Here is a 24,427-nt window from a genome sequence, read left to right as displayed (position 1 = left end):
CTGAATTTTAACCGAATCTTTGATTTACCATGACTACGTCATGATATATCCATATCTCATGTTCGTCCCGAATCATTCCCCACATCGAGACCTTGAATTTGATTCCCCACATGCCCTCGCAGCGTCATTTTGAATTTTAACCCAATCTATGACTCATTATGACTGCCTGATGACTACAATCAGGAAGCATTTTTTTTATTTACCCCGCGTGATTCCGTTAATCCGGACCTTTCATTTGATACCTTACACGCCTTAGCCTCATCAGTTTCACTTTTCACCCAATCTAACGTGGTCATTATTCTGTCTTAAGGGGCGCTGCCCAGTCAATTCAGCTAATTCATTTGAAACAGTAGAAAGGACAGCCCCCGCCCCCATTTCCCCCCGGCTCTAACCTCTTCCTTTGTGACCCCTAGTATATCAAGCCGTTAACAGTAGCAGGCGAACAACCAGCACGCCAGCGCCGCCGTGTGCTTTCCCACCACCCTTTCCCACGCTCTTAGTGGATCCGTCAGGAGGAAAAGTTAAGACAACCCTTTTTTATGAATATCACCAGTCAATTATCACTCACGCGCCCAGCCGCGAAAATTAGGTATACAGCAAGTGCTTATGGCCATAAAAATTCTACAAGAAACAAAAAAAAATCAGACACCACCTCCCTCCCAACCGATCATGCAGATCGCGATTGGTGCCATACCCGCAGGTAACTTGAATTCCGAGCCCACAGTGACGCATGAAATTTAACAGCCAACCATAGCTGCCTGCTAGGCTACTCATATGTACTCAAACTCCAAATGGACTTAAAACTCCTATTTACTCAGAACTCAAAATGTACTCAAAACGCAATATGTAATCAAACTCAAAATGTGCTGAAACTCAAAATGTACTCAGAACTCAAAATGGACTCAAACTCAAAATGTACTCAGAACTCAAAATGGACTCAAACTCAAAATGGACTCAAACTCAAAATGTACTCAGAACTCAAAATGAGCTCAAACTCAAATTGTACTCAGAACTCAAAATGAACTCAAACTCAAAATGGACTCAAACTCAAAATGTACTCAGAACTCAAAATGGACTCAAACTCAAAATGTACTCAGAACTCAAAATGGACTCAAACTCAAATTGTACTCAGAACTCAAAATGGACTCAAACTCAAAATGTACTCAGAACTTAAAATGGACTCAAACTCAAAATGTACTCAGAACTCAAAATGGACTCAAACTCAAAATGTACTCAGAACTCAAAATGGACTCAAACTCAAAATGTACTCAGAACTCAAAATGGACTCAAACTCAAATTGTACTCAGAACTCAAAATGGACTCAAACTCAAAATGTACTCAGAACTCAAAATGGACTCAAACTCAAAATGTACTCAGAACTCAAAATGGACTCAAACTCAAATTGTACTCAGAACTCAAAATGGACTCAAACTCAAAATGTACTCAGAACTCAAAATGGACTCAAACTCAAAATGTACTCAGAACTCAAAATGGACTCAAACTCAATCGGACTCAAACTCAGTCGTGATCACTCGGCTCAAACTCACTCAAGCTCAAACTCACCATGCCACACTAGCCTCGCGCTCACTCAAACTCAAACTCACGCGTGAGTTTGAGTCCAAATGAGTCTGAGTGAGTGGACTCATGAGTGAGTTTGCCGACCTCTGATTACTAGTGACAAAACGAGTAGTTTCGGTTGTACTAGTGAATGGGTGAGACAACTTGCCTGGGTTATTTTTTGAGCTTATCGTTGTTTGTGTCTGTATACACAGCTTCTATAGTTATGTGGCTGTTATGGACTCATGGTGATAAATTTATTTCCTTACGGTAGTGGCATAGCCAGGATCTTCCAGCATTCACCCCTTTATGTTCACTTTCAGTTTGCACCCACTCGTACCTATGCCACTGTCTTGTAGCCTGTAATCTGACTTACTTTTTGTATCGAGAGAGCTGTTTAGCCATGCTTAGTAGAAGAGTGTGCGAGTTGCTTTGTATGCTGCCCCACACCCCCAGAGCGCATAGACATACATAGTGGAGGCACCATCCATGTGTGCCATCATTGATGCTTTTGTGGGCATCTTTTAGCCGTCTGACTGTGATACATTTGTATTATTGCTTATCACAACACTTGCGAAAGAGGCTGCGATGGGCAAGTAAAGACAGTAAAGGCAGTGGGATGGAAAGAACAAAAAAAACACTAGAAGTACAGGAAGCAGTGCACGTAAGTGAGCAGTAGAATGGATTGCTGCAGCAGAAAACAGGGAAGCTGTAAACATTTTTAATTCCCTCCCTCCCTCCAGAATTGGCTTGTCAGCGTAAGTTCTGCTGAGACGTGCACACGTTCTTGCAGCAGGTTAGTGAGTACTTCTCAGCATGGCATATATGAAGGTACCTTGTCCAAGGAAATTTTTAGTGTGCACAGTTTGTAGAGCATTCTCTGTTCAACTGAAATATTGAGAAGGCAAATGCTTACACTGTGTTTTTGCTAGCAAACTGCTATCGTGGCTTTACGTTAAGTATATTCTGTGCGTGCAGGTACAAGCATGTGATGCTGTCTTGGAGCGAGTACAGCGAGCTGAAACGAAATGGTGAGTGGGTAGGAAACGTTACCTCTTCATGAAGCAAAAGGGTGGTGTATTTGCACTGATAGATTTATGCCAGGTGGTGTAAATGCTAATCTTTTATAGACTAGTTTTTTCTTTAAAAGTTTGAAGCCCTAGCATGAGCAGTTTTTAGCTAACAAATGCACTCCACTGGCATTTAAAATGCATTCAAACTTCGCACCACAGTCAAACCTCGATATAACGAACTTCAATGTAACGAAACCCCCCGATATAACGAACCACGAAATTTTTTTCAACTTCAAGTGCATGCACACCAAGTATTTTCAGCCTCTGTGTAACGAAGTCCTGTTTGCCGAAATTTCAATGTAACGAATTACACCATGTAACATTTGTCTCAAACATCCTTGTGCAATAATCATACAACCCATTAAATTCAATTGAATTGAATGATCATTCAATTCAATACAGTAGAAATGAATGCTGTTGAAAAACTTGTAGTGAAGCAAAATAACATTTTCATATGAGTCTAGTGACGTTTGGTTCAAAGGCATTTGCGATGCTAATAGAGCACGGGTTTTGCAAATGTATAGGTGTTATTCATTGAAAATTTTAGCTGTCAGTTTCTTCGCTTGGCAACACTGAAATGGCCACGGACAAGGCCGAAGCGCCACGAACAGGGCACGGCTTGTGCCTCTGCCATAGAGTTAATACTACTAGCCACTGCGGCCGCACGCCGAAGAAAAAAAATAACACCAGCGTGCATCGTCTGCTCCATTTCAACCCGATTCTCAACGGTGGTGTCGACAGAGTTGTTATTAATCGCACTCACATTGGTGTCGAGGCATTACTTTGCGTTTGGCGGGCTAGAGCTTGGAATGTCCAACCCCATATCATGCGCTTAGCACGGACAAGTACCGCCATCCCGCGGAGCCAGACGTAACCAGTGACGGCGCACTCACATGGTTGCCTGCATGCGTGCCTCGCTATTGAATACAGGCTATTGCAATAAATAGGCTGGGCATACCAATTTATGCTGTGGTTAGATTTATTATTTAAAAAATTTTTCCAAACCAATGCACTTACCTGCATGACAATAAAAAAACTTGCTGTTAGTACAGCGTCCTCCTGTCGTCTTTTTTTTCCCCTCATGTTGTGTCTACTACGCTGCCATTCAAGATGCTTTAACCAATACCAACTTGCCCAAACGTCGATCCTTTTGCATGACATTTTTATACTAGTATTAGGGAAAAGTACTTCCTTATTCTCCATTTTCCTTTCTTTTGTATGCATTGGAAGCATTTTAATTTCTTGTGATGACTGCTAAGCTAATTAGCTTTTCTGTTCTAGAATCGGCCAGATCTGTTGAAAGTCCAAGGTGAGTATTGGATACAAAATTCTCAGCTTCGTTGAGAGTGTGTTTATAACGTGCTTTGGCGTTAGCTTGAAATTGAGAGTGTGAAGATGTGCCATGTTGGGTTGTGTGCAGCTATGAACGAGTATGTAGTCCTCGTCACATAGTCTGGGGTTAACCAGACTACACATTTCGCTATTTAGCCAGTGGGAGCCCTGCTGCCCTGTATAGAGGCAGGACAACTAGTCAATGATAAATGTGTGCTGAATGAAGGACCTGTGTCTGAAAAGATGTAGCAGCTTCCTCAAACCTCTACAAACCACCGAACTAACTGTAAAAAGCTCAATTGACAGCAGACATTGTAAAACAATGTAAATAACCTTTTCTAGCCATAGTGACAGCCCCCATGCGCCACAAGCACCGCCACATGAATAGAAACCATTTTGTATGTGTACAATAATTTTTTTTTTTTTCAAAAGGATGATTCGGTCTAGTTGTTAAATGCTATGGCAAAGGCTGCTTTTTAAAAATATACCATAGTTGCAGCTGCTACCTTTTTCTCTCTCTTCTCGAGTACTACCAGTTAGTTTAGTTGGGCAAACACCCAGCTGAGCAAACAAAAACTAGCCCAGCTTTCATTCTTCAAGGTGCCATAGTAGCGTTGTTTTGAAACTAATCTTGGCAGCATCATACATTGAACTAATCATGGCCATAACACTGCCTACCACAACAAATTAGACTGCTTGTGTCTTATCTTCCCTACTTAGTGAAACAGCATACTGGAAGGAAGCAGCATATGCCGTAGTCCGATTCTGTGTGAATGGGTGGCAGATTTGTAGAAGGTATTCGTATTATCATCATCTGTAATTTTAGCACCCTAACGTGAAAACTCGATGTTCTCTGAACATCTGAAAGGCTGGTGGGTGGGTAAGTAGGTAGGCAGGCCCTCCTTTTTCCTGATGTTTGGAGGCATACTTAGAGCGAATTCTCACGAAAAAGTATGAGGCAGAAAATTTCAATGTGGAGTCTGTGCGTTCCTTATTCTGTGCTCTTGCTTTAACTAAACTCATAATGGTGGTGTTTAGCATCTTTGGCATTACACGCACACACACACACATCTATTTAATATGGGGACTTTAGTCATTGCATGTTGGCCAAGCACTGTTTTGCCACTTTTATTTGCATGCAAAGCATATTCTGGTTGTTCGTTTTGGGTAGCGATGAAACCTTAGTGTAAGTATTTTGATTTCTTCATTTTGTGTATTTCCAAAATCTTTGGAGCCTGTAATTAATTGCACTAGCCACCTCTGTGCCGTAGCAGTTCAAATCATTTTCACTTAATTGGTACAAATTTAGATTGCCTGTCTTTAAGCAAGAAAGTAGTCACAGTTGATCAAGCTGATCAACATGCGGTGAAGTACCAAACTTCTTCAAATATACAAAGTGTTGAATTATTCCTGATTTAAAATGGGAATTCTTAATCAGATTATTCGCATAGTAATTAATTTGTTTGGATGTGAAACTCGAGTATTCTCACAGCTCCAGTTTTGAGTTCCCCTTCCAGTGAGTGCATGCTTCATGCAGCCATGAATTTATTCACGGGCTTGAACAGTGGTGGGCCTCGTAGCTGATGCTCTGGCACGTAAAGCTGTGTGCACGCCTGATTTTGCAGCCTTGAACGCAGCCTCATGTGCACGGGAAGCAAGGGTCTGCTCACCAAGATAGTCGAAGTGCTGAAGAAGGAAGCCGGTAGCTCAACTTTCAGGTAAATCTCATTGCAAGGCAGTTGTTGCTTCTTGTTACCTTCGATGTAACAACGTTTCGCCTTTTTTTAATATTACTAGCTGGCACTTGCTGTTTCATTATGTTCCGGGGCACTTGCTGTTTCATTATGGGTGTATGCTGTGGACGTGCAAATTTTCAACCTAGTTCATTTTTGTAGGTGTTAACATATATTATTTTATCCTTGTTTGTGAATAGCCATTTGCACCTTCGTTTTTGTTTCTGTTTCCAAGAGTATGTCGTTTCGGTTAGGTGGCACTGCAGCCGCTCAAAGCTGCCGAAAATATTGCTGAGGTAGAGGGCCCTTCAGCTTGGGTTATCATTCAGGCAGCATTAGCTGTTACCAACTGTACTTGCAGGTATGCAACAGCACTTTGTTCTGTGATATGTGTATGGCTCAAGCTGTATGGACAGGCCACACTGTGCATGCAGAAGAGAAGTTATATTGGCCGGTAGAACGGAAAAGCTGTGTTAATGCGGGCTTGTTGGTACATACTTAGTTTGATAACAGTGCTAGGACAGGACACAGAGAAGGCGACACGAGACCAGCGCCCAGTCTAGTGTCGCCTTCTCTGTGTCCTGTCCTAGCGCTGTTATCAAACTAAGGCCGGTAGAAGTTTGTGCATTTTCAGAACTTGGGAAGCATTCGACCTGCAGCTGCATTGACCAGTTGTCAGAGACTGTGTGTTGAGTTAGCTTATTTTGCATATGTGCATTGCAACTGTTCTTTGGCTTTGGTTTAATTCTCCGTTCCTTTTCCTTTCTTCAAGCACGACTTTTAATCCACTGTCATATGCTTTGTTTCCCACCACCCTGAAGATATTCACCGCAAGTTTGCTTTTTCACTTTATTTGGGGGACTTAATGTTTCTGATCTTTTATGCATGCGTGTTGGTGTTGTGTGCAATTAATTTTGCATGCAACAAGTTTCATAACCACAGATGCCTTGCTTGTTGTACACGATTGGCATGTGTTAATTGCATTTTGCATGGACTGCATTCTAAGCTTCTGGTTTGCAAGTGTGCTCTTGTGCAGCTTTGTGCTACTTCTTTTGGAATGAACTCTCAAGCACCACATATGTGTAATACCAAATCTATACTGTGCAAGTGTTGCAGCAACAAATTATCTTTGCTTGTGTTTAGGAGGTGGCAGCTAAAGGGACCGCAGGACCATGAACCTCACTCCATTCAAAGAAAGGATGACTCCTCAGAATAACACTCATGCCAATTTTAATGCAAACAATCAAACGCGCCGTAGCTAGTAAAATCAGAAATGGTAACAACTCACCGGCTACTTTCCCGCACACAACTTGTGACGCTGTAAGACTGGTGTGATGGGCTGATGCTGACAAAAGGAGTGCAAGTTTATATGGTTTTGCGGGCTTGCAGTTCAAGCTGATCGCAGTCAAAATACAGAACCAGGCTATTTTACAGCAAAAACTGACAAACAGCTACAGTGCAAAAACATAATCGACATGAGTCGATGCGGTGCAGAGCACAAGGACACGGGTTCGATTCTCGGCCGCAATGGCCGCTTTTCTGATGGAGGCGAAAAGCAAAAACACCAATGTATTCGAGATTTTGGCGCATTTTAAAGATCCCCAGGTGGTCAAAATTAATCCGGAGCCCTCCACGAAGGTGCGCTTCATCGCTTGTGAAGCGTCTGTGCGTTAACCCCACAATCAATCAATCAATCAATCGACATGAGTCTGAAGCAGACGCAACGAGTGCTGAGGGCACTGCAGCATGTCCAAATGCTTCTCATAACAGTGCAACAGCGTGCTAATGAAAAACAATGGTTTAGAGGTCATGTCTGTGGTCATTTTCTTAGAGGATCATTGAGAGATGAGCTCAATTTGTCCAATGGTAGTTATTTTTATTGCTTGAAACAAGCGCGAAGCCCATTGCTACACTGTTGCATGGTTTATATGGTGAAAAGCCAATTATCCAATTACAAATTTCCGGCTTCTGCACAATGAAATCAAGGCAGTACACAGACTGTGTTGTTCTGGCTACTTTCCTTAGTACGTCACAGAGCGTTTGGCACACCACATTATGAAGTGGGTAATTTGAAATCTGCACTTCTTAACATTAATGACACAGTAATGGTAGCAACACTTTGCACAGAGCTAGCTTGTAGTGAGGTTTAGCTGCCCAGTCTTTGAATTAACTGTGCATGGTCTTTATTGTCCTAACCTTAATAAAGATTCAATGAAGCAAAAACTCCTTTTAAAAAACAGCCTGCTAGTTTAAAAGCACAAACATATGTATGACTTTGATGAAAGTTTGCAGATTGTTAGTAATTAACAATTCATATAATCATGGAAAGTGGGCTTCATGTCGATTTCACTTCAACTTAAAGGAGCACTGACAACGAAAATTTTATGTTGCACTTTTATTGCTTTTATCGATGCTTAATGGTCTGGTGAACCAATTCCCGCGCTTTCATCCCGAACGGCGCATATGACAGAATCCCGGCCTGACCTCGCCACTTTGTACGGACGTCACCGGCGCCCGCTTGAGAAGGTGTTGCGCCCGCTCGCCGCTCGTGGGGCCGCGCGCGTGAAGTGACGTCAGTAGTTTTTGACGAGCGTTGTCACATCACTTCTTTTGGCTTCACGGGGTGATGTCACGCTGATGTCCATTTGCTGAGTGCCGCTCCACGCGCTGCTCCGTCGGCGCGATAAATGAGATCCAATTGAACTTCGCGTCGCAGGCTGCTCATATTTCAGCCAGGGTATTCTGTTGGGTGAAGGAAGCGAACTGTGCAATAATATTAATGCCGAAAATTGGTGTCAGTGCTCCTTTAAGTGTATCCACAGGTGCAACCATATGGAATATGAGTACTTGCAAAGTTTGAAGCTGCATGGTTTTGTTCTTTTAGGTACTCCTTTTTCCGCAACTCCTTGAAGTACCACCTGACACTTTCTTGGGGATGTATTTTGGAAGTGGTGTGTCCAGCATACCAGCAAAAAAAAAAGCAACTTTCTCCTTCTCCTCCTCCTCCAGGCTAGATCCAGTGTCTTACTGGATCTAGTCTGAAGACATCTTTCCAGTTGAACACCCCTTACCGCCTAAATATGAGCGGTTGTTTTCTGGAGGAACAGCTTTCAACTTATAAAGGAACTTTGGCAATAGAGTTCATGTAATGTTGCCAGTAAGGAAAAGAAAAGCATGATGATGATGGTAGCAATATTAATGATGCTAACAAATATAATTTCATTAAAAGTTATCGTAGCCTGTTATTGTAGGTTACTTCATATTGCATGTGAATGTTGAATATGTAGGATGAAGTGCACATTCTGCTGCTTTGGCTGCCTGCAGGTTTCGTGTCATCATATCCACTTTCCGCACAGTGCCATGGCAATGGTACTTGCGAATGAATTGTTCATTTCTGGCATGCATTTTGCGTTTATCCTATTCTTTCCATTCTGCTCTCTGTCTGTATGGCTGTCTTTCTGTCTGTATGTGCTTTTACTGCACATATGTAATTTTTTCAGCACGGCTTAGCTAGGTGTACTACTGAGAAGAATAGAAAGAATAACTTTTCAACCTTTTACACTTGTAAACCCTTGTGCTTTTCTAAATATTTGTGGTGTGAACACAAAGCACAAGCGTTACAGTAAAACCTCGTTACAGGAGACACTTGGTTATAAGAGACATTTGAATGAAAGCGGTTTGGTTCGCTTTCCTATGTTCGCCATGTTAGCAACACTGTACGCAAGAGATTTTGGTTACAAGAGACACGTTTCTTGGGCCCCTTGAGTGTCTCATGTAACGGGGTTTTACTGTATTGGGAATTCAAGCTCCAGGTTAAGGAAGTTTGATCTCTCTCTCTCAAAAGTCAGTGTTGACGCAGTTTAAAGTGTGCGTTGAATGTCAGTCTGTTATCGTGTAATCTACATAAGGATTTGTGCTCATTTTAACGGCAATATACACGCATTTTATAGTAATGTCAGGGTCCAGATGGGTCCCCCGCATCCAGGTAAATACAACGCAAGTGCTTTTTTCAGGGTTCAGTTTAAAACCCATCCAGTCCGCCCAGCCAGCAAGTTTGTGCACAACGAGCTGGACTTCACTTTCATAGATTAAAATGTTAAATCATGTAAAATATATTTTAACGTCATGTACATAAACTAATAGTACAGATTGTTAAGTGCTGTCTTTTTAAAGCTCTTAGTGTGCATACTTAAACACAGGATGGGCTGCTTGCAGCCAACTTGCCGAAATTGGCATAATGGTAAGTAAGGTCTTCTTCGGCCAAAATGTGACGTGGTCCAAATAATATTGATCGTTTGACCCCCAGGAGGAGCAGGGGGCAGAGCTCGTCGGCTGACCCCCTTGTGGCTTCCCCCTCTGTGCAGGTTCTGGCTGTCCCGTGCCATTGAGAGTTACCTGCGGGGGTGCACCAGCAGTGCAGACCAAGACTTCCTCCTCTCGCGAGGGCTCCTCCAGGTGTGGAGCCTCTCCTTCTTGCACTGCTGAGCTCTGTGTGTGACGCTGGCGGATGCCCCCTCTTGCAGCTGGTCGCTGGCAACCTAGTCAACTGCAATGTCCGCCAGAAGGAAGTTCTGCAGAGCAGCTTTGACCTTCTCGGGGAGCTGGTCAAATTCAACCTGAAGGCATTCCGGCAGCTGGACAAAATCCTCAGCACGGAGGCAAAGGTGAAGGCGGGCGGGAGTGAAATCGTTCCTTCGTTACTCATTTCAGTACACTGCTATGAAGATCCTCCATCGGCGGCAGTGTGCAGTTTCTTCTTGTGCAAGTTTCACCCGAAGCAGGCGCCTAGAGCAGCTAATGGTAGCGGGATGTGATGCAGAATAGCTTATTTTGCTGTCATATTTTCTGCAAGTTCAGTGACATCAGAAAAGACGTCGCATCAGTAAACAGGACATTGCCTCTTCTACAAGCTAAACAAGAGCCCTTCTCAAACAGATTTGGTTTGACTATGACACTCAGTGCTAGTCAAAACTGCTTAAAATTGAGGTTTCTTCCTCTGATCCATGGTTGACAAAGCAAGCTGAAAGCATTAAAGGCCAACTGCACTCAAAATTTGAACCTCTTGAAAAATGTCATTTCAATAGTCTGCCTAAAATTTAAGACTGCAAGATACGAAACATGACTTCTGAAATATGCGTATCCATGCCGCAAACGACCATCAAAAATCAAATATTTTGAAACAAAATTAAGGATAGTGCGGCCATTGTGACCAGGCTGAAGTGACATTCCAGCCGTCCCAGCCAGCGAGCGACGGGCCAAACCTGTGCACAACATTCCGCCCTCGCCGCAGACCTAGAAGATTTGATTTTAGAGTTTAACGCGCCGACTCAACACAGGCAATGAGGTGCGCCGTAGTAAAGGGCTCTGGATTAATTTTGACCACCTAGAGATCTTTAACGTGCGCCGAAATCTCGTACACGCGGGCATTTTTGCTTTTCGCCTCCATCAGAAAAGCGGCCGCCGCGGCCGGGAATCGAACCCGCGACCGACATAGAAGAAGCGTGCCCAACGGAGGTCGACCTGTTTTCCTGGCTGGCCGTAGGAAAAAGCCCCTGGCCAGCCGCAAAGTCACTTCTGCTTCATGGCTGTTTACGAGATCTGCCGCCAGGTGCAGCAAAGCCTGCGATGGAGCTATTTTAAGCGTTTGTAACTAATCAACAATGCATTTCACGGGGCTACCAGTCATGTCCCAGTCGGTTTGGTGGCTCTATGTACTGTCCGTTGAAAGTAAATTTGGCTGAGGTGAAATTTGAGTGCAGTTGGCCTTTAAAGCAGCTGGCACAAGATGCCCGTGGTTAGTATTATGTGCGCGGTTTCGGAACCGGTTTGTTTCGTTCCATAAATAATAAAAGTTTTGTCCATGTTCAGCTTCGGAACAAAAAAAATAGTAGTTCGTAACAATTCATAATGGTTCATGTTTGCACGCAAGAAAAGAGGAGATGTATGAAATTATGTTCAAAAACATGCACCCCTCCGTCTAACGACGACGATGGTTAAACGCGAAGTTTTCTCATGATGAATTCTTTGGTTGTCGTCTGAGTTTGGACTGAGTTTCGACCATGTCAAAACTCCAACTAGGGTCTTACAAAACAAAGTAAACCGCCACCACTGGGGAACATTGCAATGGGAGTTCCACTTAGGGTTGCCACCTGCCCGGTTTTGGACCGGCCTGACCGGTTTTTTAAACAGCGGGCCGGTTGCCGGTCCAAACTTAAAACCGGCCGTCACTGGCCGGTTTTTTGGCCTTCGTGCCGTGATTATGTCCGTTTTGGCGTTTTATAAGCGTCAATTCAACAACTAAGACGATAAATATGTGTCGACAAGCTGCGCAAAGACACGCAAGCAGAGAAAATACGCGGGCGAGTGCGCTGCCTGAGATGGAGGGGGAGCTAGGGTAGGAACAAAACAACGAAATGCTGCGGCCGCGGTAAGAAATTGCGGTTACTTTGAAGCCCATACAGAGCAATAACCAAGCTCTCAATCACTTTCAGTACAAAGGTTCTGTTGATTTCTCTCTTAAAAAATGCCACAATAAATGGCTCCGCATGCCAAAAACATGGCGTTTTTTTTTTTTCAACACAAATAAAATATTGTATATATTATTACCCCCCCCCCCCCCCCCCCCTCCCTCCCTCCCTCCCTCCCGAAGGGCCGGTTTTTTTCTCGGGGAAAGGTGGCAACCCTAGTTCCACTGGCCACTCATTTTCATACTACTAAGTTGAACTGTTCCACGCGTAAAGGCGGAAATAATTGGCCAGTTGAGTTCTGAGTTGAGCAGTGCTCGTGCTGGCGGCTGTTCACTATGTTGTGCGGCTATATTTGAATTAGTCACTTATGGGCTTCATTAACATGTATTACACCAACTACAAGTGCAATGAAAGATAGTATTTTTTTTATACAAATTTGTCTGGCCATCAGTAGTGGGTTCCTTTCACATGACTCATAAGGTTGTAGGCAGAGCCATGAGTTGCATCAGTTTGTGCAAATGGCCATGTTATTGCAACCAATAAGAAGAATTTCTCTGCAAACACACGGGATTTCAGCATGAGGCAACATGATTTGAGTATGCTATGCGAGTGGAAGTTTGAGATGTCGTTAATTGGGTTGTTACAAACTTTGATCAGTATAGCGTGATAAACTTTAATTGGCCTTCAAGGTTGTTTTTCCCCTCAAGAAGTGGCCTATGGTGGACATTTCCATGGCTTTACAGTTGCTTCTGAAATGTGAGACTTGCTAACTTCACCTTTTCCGTGCCCCTGGCATGACAACACATTTTTTTATTCCATTCAGCCATGCCACTGACATACCCATACATTTTCGGCCTGCTCATTTTTAATGCACATTTGGGAAAAACACCCTGAAAGTGTCCAAAACATCTCAAAAAGAGAGGGTTCCTTTTGTTAAACTTTGCCTTCACCTCTCGTTATGCAGCAGCGCAAGCTTCTCCAGCTCGTCAATGGCTACCTGGTGGACTCCAACATGTTTGTCCGCAGCTTGGTCCTTTCCCAGGAGCACCTCTCTGCATCAGAGGACTACGAAACTAGAGGTGATTGTTCCATTTTGTTCTGCAGTGGTACGTTCTGTGTAGCAAATCTGGGCGAGGTGACTGACCTGTATACCCCTCTGCTTTTCCCCCGTCTAGTAATGTGCAGTTTTAACTCTTTCGCGACGACATCATAGGCCATCGTTCACAACTGAACAATGATTTTCAAACCTCCCGCAAAAAGTAAAAATGGCACTATTCGGACAACTGATCCCATCTGGCGTGTTCATTAAAAACCCCTTTTTCAGTTTTGTTGCCGTTTTTCATTTTGCGTGGGTAGACGGCGTCGCAAGTGAAATTTGAACACAAGGTAGCGGTGAACGAAAATGGCGTTCTGTTCCACTGCACGCTCTGCAAAAGTGGACAGCGTTTTTAGGGACTTCGTCCACTGCTGCTGCTGATTTTTTTTACCCCAACAGCAGTGATGACTTCAGCAACGATGTGGATTCTTCAGATTTTAGTTCTGATGAAGACTTTCCCATTCAACAGCCTCAGACTTCAGCAGGTGGTGCCAGGGAAGGTTCATTTTTGACTTCGCGCTGTATTTATAAACAAAACGTGCCTACTATCTGACAACTGTGGTATTACTTTCATGTGTAGGATCTGGACAACGTGCAGCGGGGATATTTTGCCAAATGCATTGTGCCGTATCGCATTATCACCTTCAAGATAGCCTGGCAGTCATGTAAAATAGCGCTGCTTCTCAACAGCGCTAAATTTTTATTGTTTTTTACCACTGAGGTGATAATGATTTTGCGTCAGAACGCAAACAGGTATGCTTGGATGCATATTTTAGGGAGACAGACTGACTCCCGAGTGGCTTCGTGGAGTGGCACAGCCTTGAGGGCCATTAGACTGGTTGGCCCACAAAAATCCAGAACTTCGTGTACAACATTGATGAATATATTGAATCATATCTTAGGAAGGTAGAAACATTTCGTATATCTTAGAATGGACCTTTTTCCAGTAGCGATCTGCGCATGCGCAGGCTGCCGGTCCGCCATTCTTGGCAGGTGCCTCAGGCAAAATAAACAAAAGCGCGCCCCTCGGTTTTCTGCTTAGGGAGCGGCTATAATCTGCACGTTTTCTTTTTTTTCTCTTTGGACTCATCGTGGTGGGTTCGTACGTGCATACAATAATGGCTTTCTAAGAAAAAGGGCGAAGAGACTTGAGACTGACCACGCTGCCAGCCAGCACATGGCTGCCAGTGAGGGGGTTACGAAAATAAAGGGGGGGGGGGGGGGGGCTTCGAACACGGCAGATTAGTCACGAGAACGTTCGCCTGCTGCTACCGTGACATTCATGTGAAAGGTGCGGGTGACGGGTCAGTGCGGGAGGGGCTGAAGGACCAGGATATTTTGTGCACGAGTTCTCCGAAAGCCAAACTTTCTTGGGGGTGTGCCTTACTGCCATTTTTAGTTCGCCGTGGCGGCCGCTAGAGGGACCGGTACTGGAAAAAGGTCCATTCCTACAATTCTTTTTAGGCTTAGTAAAATTGCCTATTTATGTTTTGTATATACTTTCTGTGCACTTTTTGTTTGTTTGTTTGTTTCGTTGACCAATAAACTCTCAATTACTGCACCTTTCACAAAATTGCTGTTGTGTGTTTGAAAGAGAAATCTATAAGCTACAATTTCCTGCATAGCAATGCTAAATGTGTCCTGTAGCTCAAGAGAAGAAAAACTTTTTCTGGAAGCACTCAATACCAGCCATTTCTCCATGGTCGCAAAAAAGTTAACGAAGTGCGGTGTGTAATGAAAACACCAGTGTTTTTTTTTCCACCTCCCAGACGGGTCCTAGGAATTGCACCGTATAAAAGTCAGACATGTGGAGATCCTTCCCAGTTGTCTTTGTGTGCTGGCTCCATAGAACCTGCTTGTGGGCCCGGCTGTTACAAGTGGTGTAGCCATTGACACTAGGTGTCAATGTTTGTCCACGCTTGCAGGTGACATAAGTCGGCAATTATTTTATGAAAGGTAATCTGTGTCTGTCAAAGTGTTACTGAGCATAAGGCAGATTTTTTTCAACAAGGTGAAAACAAAAACTTCATGTGTTGCACCTTAACGATCCCATGGTACTCAAATTAATCCGTGGTTTTCCACACCAAGGCAAGCCTCAAAATCCCGATATAGCTTCATCCATCAAACCCCATGTTGAAATTTCTGAGCAAGTATAGTTTGTGTGTCATGAGACCTTTGTGCTGTTTATCATGGCGGTGCAAGGATTTTAGATGGTGCAATGCTCTCGGTGCAGACTGGGCTGCATTGCAGAAGTGTAGAGTGTGACCCTTTTGCTCGCTGTCGTTACAGAGTATGCAGAAAGGAGCAGCTACGTGCTGACCCACATTGGTGACCAGCGCAACCGCATCCGTTACCTGAAGAAGCTCGTCTCCCTTGTCTCCATATCTAACCTCACGCAGGTGAGCAAACGCTCTCCAAATTTGTTTCCCCACATTGCGTGCAGGTGTGCTGAAGTGTGTATGCAGGGCATTCTTTCCACAACCTTGCTAGGACCTTACTGTGTGTGCGTGCATGCATGTGTGCTGTGTGTATGAAGTGCAGGAGGGAGGCGATGTATTGCTAGATGACCGTGAAACAAGCTTTCGGTGTCTGCTTTTATGGCACATAGCACCAATTTCCAACCATACCAATTGTGCTATTTTGCCACAAACGGGTGGAAGTGCTGCGCCATTTTGTGCCAAGCTGCGCCAATCAGCTTTTACTGCGCCATCCTGCTCCAAAAGGCAGTATTGCACCGAAACTGCTCCCAAGTGGTGCCGCGAAACTGAGACAATGTTCATTGCCTGCTGAGCACGAGGACGCGGGTTCGATTCCCGGCCGCAGCGGCCGCTTTTCTGATGGAGGTGAAAAGCAAAAACACCCGTGTGTACGAGATTTCGGCGCACGTTAAAGATCCCCAGGTGGTCAAAATTAATCCGGACAAGGTGCGCTCCGACAGACACTACGGCGCGCCTCATCGCCTGCGATGCATCGGCGCGTTAAACCCTACAATCAAAATCAACGATGTTCATTGCCAGTCACATTGCGCAGGCAGCAGTAGACCGATTTCTTGAGCTGTCTTTTACCACAAGGTGCGCTCCGACAGACTCCCTAAAGGACTAATGCTCTGAGTTGCACGTCACAATTTCCTGGTTTCCAAGTGGCAGCGCGGTTCTACGGGACCTGGAAGCCAACTTGGGGTGCTGAAATGCACTAACTCTTGCCACTAACCACAGCTTCACCACACAGCGCGCTGTGCCATGAAGCATGCGTCTTCACCAGCAGTTGTTGCAATCTTCCCACTTATTGTCAGGGGGGAAAAAAAAGGACTGATGTTCAGTGGGACCTTCCTCACTTTATCGTATCGCAAGTGCGTGGGCCAGTCCAAAGGTTGATGCCGTTCTGCTGTGTTGAGCATGATGAGTTAACAGGCATGGCTCTGGTTCAAGTGAAAGGTTAGATAAAGTTGTTGTTGTTGGTACGGTTGTTGTTTGGATAAACACAACACGATTGCACGTTATTTTTTACACAGGTAAAAGTGAGAAATGCACTAGGGTATTTTTTTCTCTTGTGTTTTGTGAACATCAGCATTTATTTTTAATTTCTCTGGAGTCTGTCTGGGTTTAGTTATGCAGTGCATCAAATTATCTTGTTTACTCTTAATTTCTTTCTTAGTTTTTCCTAGGGTTTTATTTATTTATTTATTTTCTTGTCTAGAGTCCGGTTGTTTGGTGCAGAATGTAGTTAAAATTTCAACAGTCTAGGTGCAAAGGGGACCATTTTGCGTGTTGCTGGCTGCTGGCCTTCTCTGGGTTGTTTCTCATGACTGTGCTGGTGTGTAATATCGCAAACATTTATTTTTCATTTGTCTGAAGTCTAGTTAGACATAGCTATTCAAAGCATCACTTATCTTTATTTTCTCTAAGTTATGGCTCTGCCAGCTGTTGTTTTAATTATGGAAAGGTGTATTTCTAACTCATTGGAAAAATGGTTGGCTCAGTATTGATTGGATGTTGAGTAAAAACTATTGGAATTTTCGTTTTTTGTAATTACGAGAAATAAATAATTGCTCGTAGATGATGTTTCACTGTAGAAATCTGCTCCAAAGCAGAGTCGTACTGCTTCAAAACTCGTCTTTTGGCGCTCCAAACCTGCTCCTGAACGCCCCTTTTATTGCTCCAAGGATGCTCCAAAACAGCATTATTCCTGTTCCCTGAGCTGCTCCAAAAGGCTCAAGCCCTCTTTCACCACTGTACAAATGCACCAACTTTGCCAAATTGCATTAATTTCTGCTGAAAATTGCTTCGAATACAATTGTTTTTGCTCCAACAACTTTCTCAAACCACACATTCAATTGGTATTGCTACCACTGTGCATATTTTTCCTGGGCCACCTATGCATTTCCTTGGAGCTGTAGCATTTTTCACTCCAATTACTGGAAGAGTAGTGGGACGGCAAACTTCTCTTATCGTGTACTTCTGCTGTTCAGTGGAGCTGGAGATAAGCAAACGTAAATTGTTTGCTTACTGTATGCGCATTTACTGGTAACCTAAAACCATCTGAAGAATGCACCGTGCAGTGGTGTTGATAAGTGCTCGTCGTCTTGCTTTCCAGAAACCTCTGGTTCAGAAAAAGAATGCTCGATTCCACTTCAGTAATGTACTGGCCGTGTTAATCAACATTGGTTTCATTATCAGTCTAGGTCACATACCACGGTGCTTAAAGGAGCCATGAAGAGAAAATGCAAGTTGGTTTTATTCGAAAGATTTCGTGTTTTATAGTGCCACCAGCGCTTGTCCGGATACAAACGATGCTTCATTCACTGAGAAATTAAACAATTTAGGTTAAATTTTTTATTTTTCCGCTAAACCGTTTGTGTTCGGAGTCTGCAATGACATCAAAGGAACAGACCGCTCTGCAGCCTAGATGACCTTCATTCACGCATCCGCCGTACAGGGTCGAGACAAGTATACGCTGGCGCCGCCATTTTGGGTCGCTCGCTCGCCGCCGAAGCAAGTCATTGTGTCAAAACCGCTCTAAAATTATCGCCGCAAAGCGGTTTACTAAAGAATTTTGAATCATATTGTCTGTTTCGCGTTGCTAGGTCTCGTGGGAAGCGAAAAGAACAACGCAATGAGCACGTTGGCCCAATCGCGGCGGCACGGGACGGTTGAAAGGTTGTCTCCACCCTGTATAGCGGTGTTGAATTGTTCCCGCGTTTCTTTACATTTCCCGAGCCTAGATGGCGCCACCATACCGTGGCAAGCGTTTGGTTTGTTTTTGCCCGTATTTAAACGTGGCTGATTTTTGTTCTGGGAGAAAATATTCGTTCCCTGAAACAGTGCTCGCTCGACAAATGTGGTCACATAAGACACCATTGCTTGCGTCAATCGGCCAGTGTCGTCTGAGACAACCCCAAGCCCCGTAGTGCTGTGCAGCTAAATCAAGCATGCTGTGCGCAGTACGAACCAGCAGTACGCATCAGTACTTCTATGTTTACATGTGCTTTCGTAACTTCCACTGTTTGTCCCATCATTCTTATTCCTTTGTAAAGAATGCGCCCTAAATTTACGCGCAAATCGCTCGTTCGGCTAGTTTGTAAGCTCTACCTAATTTGCGTCTGCTTCTGCCGGCCTCCGCCAATCGCAGAGCTGAGCTCATGTGACATCATAGGTTCAGTTGCGGGAAATGAGCTGGTGGGTCGCATGACCATTCCCGTTTTTCCTAATTATGTAGCTTATTTGAGCGAAGTTTACGTTAAAAGTGGTGTCAGTATGATTCTAACGAGACAATCTTTTGAATGAACCAAACTTGTGTTTTCTCTTCATGGCTCCTTTAAAGCATTTTTGTTTTATTACAACTCAATTTTCATTAACAATGGGCAGTCGTTGATGGTCAAAGTTGAGAGGACTGCCTGCTATCCCTGCCTGAATGATCTGACTTTCCAGATCAGAGTACGGATTTAAGCTGTTTATTCGGAAAAAAGTGGGGGGAGGCTATGGTAATCGCATGCTTTATGAGCTTGTAGCTTCCTTTTCTTGCATCTGTGCCTTGCCAACCTGTGCCTTGGCCTTTGCTAGGTCAGTTCAGCCTAGGCTGTATGCCATTAAGGGGGCAGTTGGGTCTTATGGGCCGAAAAACGGTCAAAAAAAGTGTTTTCTGAAAAATGGCATTTTTGGCCTCCAGGCCATTTTTCTATCAGTCTGTAAATTTCCTCATCAAAAGGCACGATATTTTGTTGTTATTATATTATAATAGCATTTTAAAGTGCACTGTACAGCTCAGTTAGCACAGAATTCGATAATGAAACGGCACTTTTCTTGCAATGCAAAGCTAGCATTTCGTCCTCAGATATCTCGGCACCCCGAGCAGGTACAACTGTAAGTCTTTTTGCTTCTGATACCGAAATGTGTGGAGAATATAATGTTGGAAACAGATTTTTCAAATGGAGGCTTTGGAAAATTATTGTTGTGTTCAATTGGCACCACCTGCGTGCCATTTCTGGCAGAGTGCGGGAGAAGCGCAGTTCATTGTGTTGTAAAACGCCAAAAAATAGCTGAACCAAAAAAGTTCTTATGTTGTATTTTTTAGTCATTTGTCTGCCTAGCCACGTGGTAATTGCCATTCTGTATGGAGTGGTTATTTAGTAACTGTGACCCAAAATAATGGCAATTAATCATTAATTAACTCAAACTATAATCAACTTTAAAAAAATCTAATGGCAGATTTGAAACCAGCACAAAAAACTCTATAATGCAGTGTTGTTTTACTAAAATTGGTTGGTAAATAAAAAAAAATAGCTCTAAGACCAGTCTGCCCCCTTAAAGTCACAGCAGTCTTATTGAACAGCTTCGTTTTCTCTCGTTGCTCGAAGTCAAAGTAAATATGCTCTCCTTTAAAAAACTGACCTATGGATACAGTGGCGGAGACCTTCTATTTTCTGAGGCGGGTGGAAGGGGGGAGGGTGTCCCATAGGGGGCACCTGCACCAGTCAGGGCCTTTTACATTGTGTGTAACTTCCTACCGGGTGTCCCCAAATAAGGCGCTCCGCAAATCGATGACACGTGAACTTCAGCGGTTTGACACATCCAGCAAAAATTTCTTTGAATACGTTTTAATGGTATAATTTATGCAAAACTATTGCATGACTGAACCACTAGTACAAAAAAGGCAGTTCAGGTGTAAAAATTTGTTGCATAAATGTGACCAGTAAAACATGTATTCGAGGAATATTCCTACTTGGCGCATGGTAAGGATCCCCAGGGGGTCAAAATTAATCCGGAGCCCTCCACTACGCCGTGCCTCATCGCCTGTGTTGCGTCGGTGCGTTAAACATCATAATCAATCAATCTGTTGCTCGAAGGAGCTAAATTTTGCTAGCTATTTTAGTGAGTAAAATGTATTTTGAAATGCCTTATACTACAAAATTCCTCAGTAGGAGGATACGCAGGCGTGCCAGAAGTGTTCATTTTGAAAATAGTAAAGGAACAAATGATTCCGCTGTAGTCCGAGGCTTTTAATATTTTTATTTATGCATTTATAATACAAATGGTAATTTCTCAGCAATTAAGGCATTTTTCGTTGCCGAATAAATGCTGAGAGGGATTTGAGGCAGTTGAACTTTCGTCTGAGCCCAACTTGCTATTTGCCTTCTGTGTCCCTTTAATAAAGATGGAAGCTTGCAGGGCACATTAGAATCTAGCACTGCACTTGGAGCTGTACAAATTTACTTTTTTGCATCTCCAAGGGTGATCTGAAGTTATAATTTTGGTGTCCTGAAACTGCTCAGAAACTGACTTATGCGCTCTAAAATGGCTTGCTGTGTTTGTTTTTTGTTGTTGTTGTTGTTGTTGTTTTTTCCTGCTTTAAAAATTATAAGTTCTAGACTGCCTGTATCACTGCCAACTACAGTGAAAATATACTGCTCACAACAGCAGCAGCAGCCACCTTATTTACGTTTCCACACTATAATTTGCGGTGTCGCACATCATGAATTGTTAAGTGGGGTTGGTAGAGACAGCCCAAGCATATTTCTGCTACAAACTATGTTAGGAACACGTAAACGAGAAATGAATACATCAGGCAACTTCTGTTTAGCATATTTTTAAAAAGCCACAGACTTCAGTTTGTGAAAATTCCGTTACATTATTAGTATTAATGTACTCTCATTACGTTACTATGTAGGCTGCCTCACTACTAAATGGCAAGCCTTGTTTCACTTCATTTCGGTCAGGTATTCGGCCTTGCTCTGCAAGTGCCATCAATAGGGTAAAAGGTGTCCTGTCTGTAAAGAAATGCACAGGTGCGACAGCTGCGTGAATTGCGCCATTTTGATACAATTTTATTTTTGGGAGCCAAGCTGCTCTAAAACCCAAAATGACCAACTCAGTGCAAAATTTCTGTTTTGCTAACTTTACCGGACAATGAATGATGCGTTGGCAACCTGAGGTTTGTACCAACGTTGCTGTATAGCTTTGCCTTGTACGTGGTCCAGTCCATCCAGTCATACCAACAGTCATGCAGACAGCCCTTCACATGAAATCCATTACGTCTGTTCTAGTTCACTGTACCTATGCTGAAACTAAAGTTGCTACAAAGCTTGTGAAGGGACTTCAGCACAGGCAAGTGCTTGGCGTGCGACTGGTATATAAAACATTCACCGTTTGGACACTCATTGCACTGTGTGGTGGAGCACTGTCCAACGCACTGCCTCTTTTGTTGTAGCAAAGCTCACTTGCACATAGTGTCGTCAGTATGCACCCGTCTTTAACGTACTATCGGCTGAAATGCAGAGACTGATCGACTAGTGATTTTGACTTCATCGCGAGTGCGGTGGCCTCTGTATTGTTAAGCATGTGAAAAGGACACATGAAAGAGAAAGAGCACACTAGTACGGCTTATCGCCAACAACCCGACCTTCTTCAGCTATCTGCTCGGAAGCACGTGTGGCATTGCTTTGTTGGCGCTACTGTAAATGTACTGCGCGTGAAAGTCGGCAACCCAAACGTGGTGTTCGCTGCCGCCTCCTTGCTCATGACCACCAAGTGCGCTGCGGAGGCACGGAGTGCGTGTTGCTTACCATAACGAAAGCAGCTCGCTTATCTGTGCATGCGGTCGTGCGCGGAGCAGGTGGGAAAAACGTGCTGGTACAGCACATACAGCAAGCGGCCTGGCGGCAATGATGTAAGCTTAGTGAGCGACGCACCCCACAAAACAAGGAGGCAGTCGGAAGGAAGCCTTGACCAGGCTCGCCGATAGTTTGGCAAACACAAAAATGTTGAATGCAAAGCATTGATATGCCAGTGATGTCTGCACAAGCCATGAATCTTTTACCAGTTAACTTCTGGAAGTATTGAAGAGCATTTTTGTCATATTTGTATCTATTGGAGCAAGGTGGAAGAGCTATTTTGTATACAGTTAGGTCAGCGCTAGTCAGGTGTAAAGGCATTTAGAAGAACTAATAAATAATATGGTTCGGAGTTTTTATACCATTCTCTTCCGTTATTTTTTTTTTTAATCTATCTAGCGAATACTTTGAGCATTTAGACGAACCTGCTTTGCTGGTTAGCACAAATACACCACACCTTGTGGCTTTTTGCAGAATTTCTTGGTCACTTTTGCTGGACCACGCCCACTGAAACCAAAGCACGTCTGCACCGTTGCAGAATTGTTGGCACGTCTTTTGTATTAAACTATTCTAAGTTTAGGATTTCGTGCTCCAAAATGAAGGTATATTTTTCCTGTAACCTGCTACAAATTTGGAGTTTTGTGCTCCAGGACCAAAATTTTCCTGCTCCAAAAATTGCTCCAAATCCTATTTTTGCTATTGCACCCCTGGAAATGGGACTGGTGGCACAAGAAGGGTCATAGAAACTCCCAAGTGGGCATGGTGAGTGTGTAAGCAGTTTCCAGTAGCTCATTCCTGAACGTGCACTTTACACCTGAAACAATGCTGCGCTCCCCTAGGAAGCATCACACAACAGACATGCTGCAGCATGGTGCAACTCGTACAACAGCCATTCGTGTGGCCCATGTCATCTCGCGTATTGTCGCATAAGATGCTTCTGCAAGTGTACGAACACAGTGTCCGATTTGTGCCAGAGGAGGTTGGAAGACCCGCCAACCCGGTCGGAATGGCTCTGCCCGTGCAGGAGAACGTGAGCTGCGTGAACACTGCCCTGGTGCTGCTGATCTTTGCCCAGCAGCGGGGCCACCTGGTCAGCTACCTGCACGCCCTGCGGGGCCCCTCGGCGGGCAAGGCAGCCTGCACGGCCCCTGCAGAGGCCGCCGACCAGGGGGGCTCGGGGGCGGCTGCCACGGGCGCCGCCTCCTCGGGGGGCAGCCTGCTCCAGAATCTGCTCGAGCTGCTTCACTTCTGGCAGGAGCACTACCTGCACAAGGACAAGGACTGCTCAGCCCTGGAGAAGGTCTCTCTCTCTCTCTCTATCTATCTATCTATCCATCTATCTATCTCTATCTATATCTATCTCCCTCTGCCCCCCCCCCCCTCTTCTTCTTCTTCCTCCTCCTCTTCCCCTTCTTCCTCCTATTCTTCTTCCTCCTCTTCTCTTCTCTTCTTCTTTTTCTTTTTCTTTTATTTTTTGATGGGGCATATTGAGTAGGAAATGCGTGAATGCATTTAAAGGGTGCCCGCCCTTAGCAATTTTAAGAGTCGAGCAAAGTTAGATGGTAAATTTCCTCTGTCCTTGGGCTGGTTTGTACATGGAGGTACGGTTTTCCAATATGTTCGTGAAGCCAGTGTTATTGATGCTCTCTAACTTAGAATGTACTGGCACTCCTAGGGCTATTCATGTAGCCTTTTTAAAGTTGATTAAGGAGCTTAACGCGACGAAGCTACACAGGTTATGAGGTGTGCCGTAGTGGAGAACTCCGGATTGATTTTGACCACCTGGGGAACTTTAACAAGTGCTGAAATCTTGAGCACACAGGCTTTTTTGCTTTTTGCCTCCATCAAAAAAGCGGCTGCCGCGGCCGGGAACTTTTTAAAATTGGCTACGGCATGCTAGCTATGAAGTTTTTACATACTGTTTGGTTTTCCTTAAAAGTGGATGTGTATTCAGATTTCGTTGCCAACGAAAGCTTTTTCTGGGCATTTTGTTGGCTCTGCTTGCTCTGGTGCATAAAAAGGAAATGGTTCGCAGTGTGCCGAGAACTGACGGTGTGAGCGTG

At 44.1% G+C, this 24,427-nt stretch overlaps 1 protein-coding gene across 1 annotated transcript in view; it reads left to right on the top strand.

Moving 5' to 3' along the window:
* LOC144148724 (short transient receptor potential channel 4-associated protein-like) overlaps positions 1-24,427 on the top strand; it is a 93,344-nt gene that overhangs the window by 64,917 nt on the left and 4,000 nt on the right. Inside the window, exons 15-22 of the mRNA XM_077680248.1 lie at positions 2,536-2,588; positions 3,912-3,939; positions 5,588-5,680; positions 10,060-10,150; positions 10,219-10,359; positions 13,127-13,241; positions 15,548-15,657; positions 23,389-23,664. Of these exons, the coding sequence (XP_077536374.1) occupies positions 2,536-2,588; positions 3,912-3,939; positions 5,588-5,680; positions 10,060-10,150; positions 10,219-10,359; positions 13,127-13,241; positions 15,548-15,657; positions 23,389-23,664 (907 nt within the window). The remainder of the gene's footprint in view (positions 1-2,535; positions 2,589-3,911; positions 3,940-5,587; positions 5,681-10,059; positions 10,151-10,218; positions 10,360-13,126; positions 13,242-15,547; positions 15,658-23,388; positions 23,665-24,427) is intronic.

Source organism: Haemaphysalis longicornis, unplaced genomic scaffold (genome assembly GCF_048455015.1).
Source record: "Haemaphysalis longicornis isolate Haplotype H1 unplaced genomic scaffold, Haemaphysalis longicornis Haplotype H1 scaffold_1, whole genome shotgun sequence".
NCBI lineage: Eukaryota > Metazoa > Arthropoda > Arachnida > Ixodida > Ixodidae > Haemaphysalis > Haemaphysalis longicornis.
This window is presented reverse-complemented; position numbering and strand designations above follow the sequence as displayed.